This window comes from Centroberyx affinis, unplaced genomic scaffold (genome assembly GCF_046629955.1).
Source record: "Centroberyx affinis isolate AG114_WGS23_722 - 3 ecotype Tasmania unplaced genomic scaffold, CSIRO-AGI_Caff_v1 ptg000522l_1, whole genome shotgun sequence".
Taxonomy (NCBI): Eukaryota; Metazoa; Chordata; class Actinopteri; order Beryciformes; family Berycidae; genus Centroberyx; species Centroberyx affinis.
Window position 1 is genome coordinate 138,873 of NW_027279171.1, and position 8,337 is coordinate 147,209.

Here is an 8,337-nt window from a genome sequence, read left to right on the forward strand (position 1 = left end):
GGGTGTGATGGCAGCAAGCTTGAAAGGAGAGGGAACGGTGCCAGAGGTGAGGGAGGAGTTTATAATGTCAGTGATGAGTGGGCTAAGACAAGGGAGACAAGCTTTGACAAGGGTGGAGGGGATGGGGTCCAGGGGGCAGGTGGAGGACTTGATGTCAGTGAGTATTTTGGAGAGGTCAGATACGGTTATGGGGGAGAAGAGGGAAAGGCTATAGTCTGTTGGCGGGGGAGGTACAGGCTCCGGGTCGGGAGGGATGGAAGAGGAGGTGGCTAGCTGATTGTGTATATTTTCAATTTTGGAGTGAAAGAATGACAGGAAGTTGTTGCATTTTTCCAGGGTGAAGGAGTGTGAGATATTGCCCATTGGTTTGAGGAGCTTGTTTATGGTGGAGAACAAAGTGTTGGGGTTGGAGGAACCAGAGTGTATGATGCCGGAGTAGAAGTGGAGCGGGCTGTGTTGAGTGCAGACTGGTGAATGTGCTCTTTGTAGGCCAGGGCGTGTACGGTGAGTCCAGTTTTCTTGTGAAGTCGTTCCAGTTGTCTTCCTTGTTGTTTGAGTTTCCATAGTTCAGGAGTGTACCAGGGGGCAGAGTGAGTGAATGTGACAGTTTTTGTTTACATGGGGGCAAGGTGGTCGAGGCAGGTAGACAGCGTGTGACTGTAGAAGTTGACAAGGTCTGTGGGAGCTGGGTTTACAGGGAGGGTGAAGTCCGATATGATGTTGGATATACAGGTGGAGAAGGAGATGGGACAGATGGACTTGAGATTTCGGAAAGTTATGTGATTTTGTTTGGGTTGGGGGGTGGGAATGTCAATGTCCAGGATGATGGCCAGATGGTTGGAGATGGTGAGGTCAGTGTTGGAGAGATTTCTGATGTGGAGGCCAGTGGAGCAAACCAGGTCCAGAATGTGTCCACGGCTGTGCGTGGGAAAATTAACATGTTGGGTGAAGTTGAAACAGTTGAGTATATCCAAAAAATTCTATTGTACTTTTGCAGTCTGGGGAGTCAGTGTGTATCACCTAGGAGTGTTAAAATCACCTAGGAGCAAAACAGATGGTAAAATTGAAGACAGTTGTGTAATTAATTCCGAGAGGTCTGACAGAAAAGAGGGGTTGGGTTTGGGAGGACGGTAGATGAGAGCAATGACTAGAGGAACAACAAAACAAGTATAACAAAAGTTATGGACTCCTTGGAGACTCACAAATTTAGGACAACAATTTCAGCTATTTTCATGCACAGTTTTCAGTAAGTAACCATCTCAAATCCCACATATCAGCAGACTTACCATGTCTTTTGACATAGGTCATACAATTTGAATGTGGACTGCTTTGTTTGGTTACAATTTGGCACAGCTCCCTCACTGTGGTATGACAGGTATAAGTATCCTGAGCATAGGCCGATTGTTTTAGGAAATTAGGAAATTAGGAAATTAGGCTAGCAAAGTCAGTGTCTCCTTTCAAAGCACTTCTTAAGACACTTTTATAGACAAATAATTGTTTCTCGTTTGTAATCTTGTGTTGTTGTCTTTTTGTAGTAATGTTTGCGTAATCTTTGTTGACTTTGTAGAAAAGTGCTATGTAAATAAAGTTGTTATTTTTCTACTGTTCACTGATAGTCAATTCTTGAACACAGACAATAAATATTTTATTTGGAGGTTATTAATATAGGCTAGTTTTATGATTCAATACAATGCAGAAATGTATTGTAATTGGGAAATAATGTGTAATCTGATCAGTTTTCGCTAGGTTGGTTAATGATGATAATGAAAATGATTCCCTCCTCCAGTTTCCCACCCAGTCTCTAACGCACTGCTCTGTGATAAGAACTAACCAGTCATTACATGACAGACCGGCAGACGTGCTCTTACCAACACTATCACGTTACCAGATTGAAGATTCAAAGCTGTAAATGTTGTTTTGAAGAGTTTTGAAGCACAACACTGACTTAAAAACATGATCTATTCTTAAAGATAGGCTACAGCCATTATCATCGGGCAGTAATTTAAGGATAATCATGCTTAACCAGACAAATGTCATGAATGGCATCTTCTACTGTCATTGCTATCATGATACTAGTGTCAGAACATCACACATTGACTAAGCAAGTTGCTGGTGAAAACTGTTAGAGTAGTTTCAATGCAGTGGCGTGAGTCAACTCAGGAATAACCTGGTAGACACTTGACACTAAACTCAAGTAGCAGATAAGACATATCAGAATGGAAATTTTAATGTGTTCTCTATTGACATCAATAAAGTCTATGCGTAATGCACATATCCTATAGTATATTGTCACTATACTATGCCATTTTTGTTGAAAGAATGCTGTAAGAATGCTCAGATGTCCATTTACTGTGGCACATCTAATTATGATTAGAAAACTCCTGAAACACCTGCAACCGGCCCTTCTGTCTGCCTCATGATCAAGAAGGTCACACCAGCAAAATGAAACACATATAGAGTAGTAATTTCAACCGTCTTTGGTTCAGAGCAGCTGTATTTTATCCTGGGCGTTAGTTCTGTTTTATGCTTGTGTGTGTATCTTTGTCTGTGTGTGCGCGTGTGTATGCCATGAGGGTGAGGCTGGCTAGTTACGGTAAGTTAGAGACTACACGGCTTCTGCTGGTAAGTGATGTATATGGGTCACGTTTGAGGTTAGCCTGTTGAGTTTACACTCTAGTGGTTCCCCACGTGTAGACGGCAGCACTGCAGGATGTGATATGTATTCGATACTCTACCACTTGCCCCGGCCTGATAGATGAGACATCAAAACTGTGTCAGGAGTATGCAGTGATCTGAGTGAGTGTTTATGGTTGCAGCAGGTCATTTTGTTTTTGCCATATCATGGTATAAAAAAAAACATAAGAATCATTGATCATTAACAAGAAATTTATTCATCTGTTACAATACAAAACATGTTCAAATAAATACTAAATATGTATTTTAAATTAGTATAGCTGGTAAAAATAAATATGACAGGGTTTTTTCTTCTAAACATGATGACATGAAACAGGGTATCTTAGCTGTCCAAATACAACTGTAATAGCCTACAACTCCATGGAGTGTTTTTCAGTAGCCTTGTACCTATTGACTGCCTGGCACAAAATTATTTCCTAGCTGATTATTTCAGCTTCAATGGTTTGCATACTTAACTATTAAACTTTAAGCTCATTCAGTTCATCGCTGAAGATATCAGCGCACAAACAATTTATAAATAGTAACTGTGCTTATAGGACTCAATATGAGCCCAACATAGAAACTTGTCCTCAGGACAAAAAGTAAATCAAAGCCTCAGCACAACAAAGCATTAGAATAGCAGTTCAACAGGCTCATAGAAGCAAACCAATGTCGAGCAACATTCATACCAATATGTTCCTCTGTTGGACACAAGGGAACAATGGACTGTGAATGCAAAGGAGTGTAAGGGTGTATGTGAGACTATGGTCTTTTTTTCCTGAGATGAATAAGGTCACATTGGGTAGGATCTGTGTTAGAGGGGCGACCAGGTCAATGCCTCCGTCGTTTGGAGGCCAGGTAAGTCTCGATGTAGTTGAAGAACAGATCCAGCTCGCCCATGGCCTTGAAAAGTCCTTTATTCTCCATCTGTGGACAAACACACCATGCAGTTTATTAACATTATCCATGACAATAGAAGCGTGCACACCGGTACACTGTACAAACACACATTTTTTGTAGTTGATGAATTGGCACATATTGTAGTGGAGCTACAGTATGATACTTGTGTTTATTTTTTCAAAGATAATGCTGTGAGTTGGGCTTGAACCCTCCACTCTGTGACCTGGATACTCACCTGAGTGTAAGTGGAGTTGAAGTCTTTGATGTCAAAGGGCTTCTGGCAGGAGAAGTAATTTTTCTATATGGAGGAAAAAAGAGATAAGAGGTTACTAGTGAAATACAGAGAGGTTACCTGGCATTACAACTTCTTTCATTAGCACATCATGAGGAGCTGCACGCCTTCCCCTTTTTGCAGAACCAGATGATGTGCCATTATGCACTGTGCTTCACTTTAGGAATCACTGATTAATGCAATGCCATTTCCTGTCCTCTGAGCCATCACATAACTCTTCCCCTTTTGGTCGCAGCCTGTCGTTTGCCTCTTGTCCCTCGAAGGTGTGGGGAATTTTTGGATGTAGTCCAAATTAGTCACACTAATGGTGTGAGGGAGCTGATGGTTGCACTGAGGGCGTTTAACCCAATGACACCTAATCACGTGTAAGGCATGACAGATTTAATAATTTGTCACACTAACCAAATAATAATATCCTGCTAGTCATCCGTCACTGCTCTACTTCTCAACTCAGATTTAGCCTACTCGATCTCGTTTAATTAGATGCAGGGACTTCACTATTAATTATTGGTTAGTGAATTGACGCCCTGGTGCATTTCAATCCTGCTATATGTTAAATATCGCCACTAATGCAATCCGTACTAACTACACTATACTCTGTAATATAGCAGCGACTTTGCACATAACAGAGATCAGGCACATGTGTCCATCTCGTCACGCGCTGCGTCGGCGGTGCTTCGCCCCACACTGCACGCTGCGCAGAGAAAGTTGTGAAACCTTCCTTGAGCTGAGCGAGACACCGGCAAGTCAACGGCATCTACTCACCTATTTAGATCTATTTTCTACCGGAGTAGCTGTAAATGTATTGCCAGGATACTCACACATCTGATGACATCACCCTTGAGCTCGTCGAAGATCTGCTGTATGGACTCCATGTGAGGCTTGAAGCTCTTGTTGCCCTCCGTCACTCCGGCCATGGCCGTCGGCAAAACCGTCCTCAGGTAGAAGTCAAGTATGCTGTTTATGGCATGGCAGCCGTATGAGCTCTAATGAAGGAGCAAACAGCCAACATAGTTATGTGATATCCGTATTCGTTTGATTGGTTTGCATGATGCTCCTGGTGCAGCCTATTCTACCATCGCTCTTAGTGTATCTGTTCAGCAGCACGGGACTGAACATAATGAATGATCTTCACTAAGAGTTGAAAGATACTTACTTTAAAGTAATTCTCCACTGTCTGGTCTAGCAGCGCTGTGTCCAATTCATCGTTGGCTTCCTGTGAAGAGCCGAAAACAAAGCTTGTTATGTAAGCCAGTGTGAGCAGCCTCAGTGACAGACATAGAGACATGGAGAGGTGCAGCATCACCTGGACACCGACGGGACAGGAGATAAAGGCCTATACACAGCCACAGGGGCGGTGTTGGTTTATTTAACTGATGCTACACATGTGGTCACAGACTCTGGAGGAGCTGGAGTGCCGTTGGTTACTTACGTAGTAATCTTTGATCTGGGAAAAGTCCTCTCGCAGCTTCCTGAGCCGGACAGGGAAACCCTCCACGAAGCGGCAGCACTGGTTATTGCACACGGGAGTGCACCAGGTATTCGCATGAAAAGACAACAGAGTCAGGATGGACAGGAGCAGAGAGAGGGGAGTCATGCTGGAGTCTTGTGGTCCTGGACTGGCAGGCTGCTGTAGAGAGAAGAGATGGACCTCTGAGCTGGAGTGAAAAATGCTGCTGCTGCTTCAATGGACCCAGATGAGACCTGGTCTTCTGACCTCTGAGTGAAAAACCAAAAAAAAATCTTCTTGGCAAGACTTGGCCGAGGAGCAAAGTGCATACTGTGGCCTCATCTGATGTCCTCCTTTATATCCAACATGGGGAAAGGTTTTTAGAGAGGGGGAGGGCAGTTACTGGAAGAGATGGGGTTAAAACATGAGATCCATCCATGAGACAGCAGTCCTTCACATGTAAAGGAAAATTTGTGAGAAATCGTACATTACACATTCCCCGCCCATAAGTTGGGCTGGCACTACTGTGAATCAAAATAGAAGTAAGATTTCGTGGTAATGACAAGTGTATATGTAGAAAATAACTGTAGAAAGCCTCTTAATGATTATGCATTTTTTCTTTTATCTACAATATTAGCAATGTAATAACAACAAAAATGTAATAACAATACAAAGAATAAGATTAATGGTATTACACAGTTAAGGTTACACTATAGTAAACAACTGGGCAGTGGCAAAGCAAAGAAATAACAATTTGGATCAGGGTGTGATACAGACCCTGGTCAGAGTATGTGGGGAGCAAGGCCTCTGTCCATAGATCTCAGGCTGTGCCTATTATTATTATTATTACTACTAATGGGGGATATGAATGAATGAATGCCATAAGGCCTACATGTATCCTATACCCAATGAACTAGCACAGAAGAGTCACAATTATAAATTGATAAGTTGTCATTTAGATACAAACATTAGCATTTTAAATTGCATATACTGTAAATTACATTATATTATGCCATACATATTCTGAATAACAAAGGCAGTTGTGCCACTCTGAGAGATGGAAAATAATGTTCGGTTGTGGTTTGAGTCTGATGACGCTGTGGATTCCCTCTATATGTCAGAGATGCGTAATAAGAGAGACGGGGGTAAAGGAAGGTGTATTTTTCTCCTCTTTCCTTTGCTGTGAGTTAGTGACCAGCCTGTCTGTGCTCATTCAGTTTTCTTCACCATTCACCATAGAGCACAAAGTCGGTGGGGTTTGCACATGTGTGACCAGACAGAGGGTGAGGTGGCATAAGAGGAATACATAAAGAGATGAGAAAACGCAGAGAGAAGTGGTTAGGGGCTCGTCGTGGCTGTACCATCATGCGGTGTTTCCCCTCCCGTGCAATTTCTGGTCCCTGGAATGTCCACCCATCCACCGCCACTGTTCCTCTGCAGTCTGCAGTCTGTACCCATTTGTTTTGAGCAATAGTGGGATTTTGAGAATAATTTGGGATATGCTCATTGAGAGAACATGATTTAGTGATTAGTGATCACAGGATACATACTTTAATGCAAGTAATACTACTACTGAGTCAGCAGTAACCATTGGGAATCCCCTCTGACTGGCATTTGTCATGCAGAACATGTCTTATAAATTCTGTGTGCGTGTGTGTGTGCGCATGCATTTAGCTGTATGATTCATGCATCCAGCTGAACACCGACAGTGCAGCTGCATTTTTGCTGCTGCTGTTCAGTCTATTGATGTATCATTTATATAGTGATCAGATGTGTCATTGTGTATCACATTGTTATTTTCTCAAGTAAAGTATCTGATGTTTAGCTTTTAGTTAGTGTGGTCCTCTCCTGTACGCAGCTCATGACTGACTAGAACGTACCAGATCTGACCAGTGAGACTGCTGAGTAATAACCACAAGTCTGCCGTTTGGAAAGATCTGTTGCTTAACATAACCTTTTCTTTATCTCTGGATAAATATAGCATATCTCAATGCTGTATTAATTTAGGATCATTGATATCTGAATTATTTCTCCTAAACCCCCCTTAGGAGCAATAAAGGGATACACATGAGAATATACATCTGCATTAAGTGTAAGAAGTGCTCAAGACAAATAAGAGCAGCATGATATGTCATTAGATGCTACACTCACAGATTGATGATACATTTCTGAGATGTTTCTTCATAATGAACCATTAGAGACTTAGTGCATATTAAGATGTTAGAAACACAAATAAAAGACAATTCAAGGCTTGCTAGAATTTCGGAAGCATGACAAAATGGTCAAAATGTCACACTGATTTTAAATTAACCTCATGTATGTCTACGAGAAGTGAATGAGAGGAAGTGATGATCTTATTTAGGATATTGCTTTCCCCTGGGTGGATCACCAATGTCATGATTCGTCTTGGCAGCCCCTCCTTTCCCTGTGTGTTGTCAGTCTCCCCCTGTCTGTTTGATCCTCTTGTTTCTCTCCCTGGTCTGTGTTCTGTGTGTGCATGTGGGCGTGGTTGTTCCTTCCTGCAGGCAGCCCAGGTGTCTTCCATTCCCTCATCAGACTCCCTCCATAAAAGCCCCGGTCTCTCTTCTGATCATCGCCAGATCGTTCCGTCAACCACAGTGGTAGCAAACGTCTTCGGCCAGTTAGTATCTAGTTTTTGATTCTGTGCTTGTGTTCCTGTTCTTATGCTGTTTTTTCCTGTGCCCAGATTCCCTCGCCTGTGTTAGCCTGCTCGCCTGCCTGCTGCACTTACCTGCTCTCCCGTCTGGTGATCCTGTCGGCCTGTTCTTCCGCCGGCTTGCCTCTGGGCTTGTGTGTTCCTCGGTCCAGTGTTTCGGGTTGCCGGGCCGACCTCCACCAGCGTCCTGACTGGGAACTCCTCACCTTCACCTTCACAGCCACCGTCACTTGCACGGCACCTCGTGGGATCCCAGGAAGCACAGCCCCCTCCCCTCTGCACATTATTCACTGTGTCACCATTAAAACTTGTTGAACTTTGGACAGTTGCGATTGTTGTCTGCTT

The 8,337-nt window shown here is 43.0% G+C and overlaps 1 protein-coding gene across 1 annotated transcript; it reads right to left on the reverse strand.

Moving 5' to 3' along the window:
• Positions 1-2,960: 2,960 nt before the first annotated feature.
• Positions 2,961-5,462, reverse strand: il10 (interleukin 10). The gene is made up of 5 exons (XM_071517810.1): positions 5,298-5,462; positions 5,022-5,081; positions 4,687-4,851; positions 3,809-3,871; positions 2,961-3,600 (listed from the first exon to the last, which is right to left on the reverse strand). Exons 1-5 carry the CDS (start codon positions 5,460-5,462, stop codon positions 3,505-3,507), a joined length of 549 nt encoding a protein of 182 aa, XP_071373911.1. The 3' UTR covers positions 2,961-3,504.
• Positions 5,463-8,337: the final 2,875 nt, after the last annotated feature.

Excerpts from the sequence above, each read along its gene's own strand:
- il10 (XM_071517810.1), bottom strand. The coding sequence starts at position 5,462 with ATGACTCCCCTCTCTCTGCTCCTGTCCATCCTGACTCTGTTGTCTTTT. Across the intron at positions 4,852-5,021 it reads CAGTGGAGAATTACTTTAAA|AGCTCATACGGCTGCCATGC; the intron begins GTAAGTATCTTT and ends CTCCTTCATTAG. Across the intron at positions 3,872-4,686 it reads AGGGTGATGTCATCAGATGT|AAAAATTACTTCTCCTGCCA; the intron begins GTGAGTATCCTG and ends TCCTCCATATAG.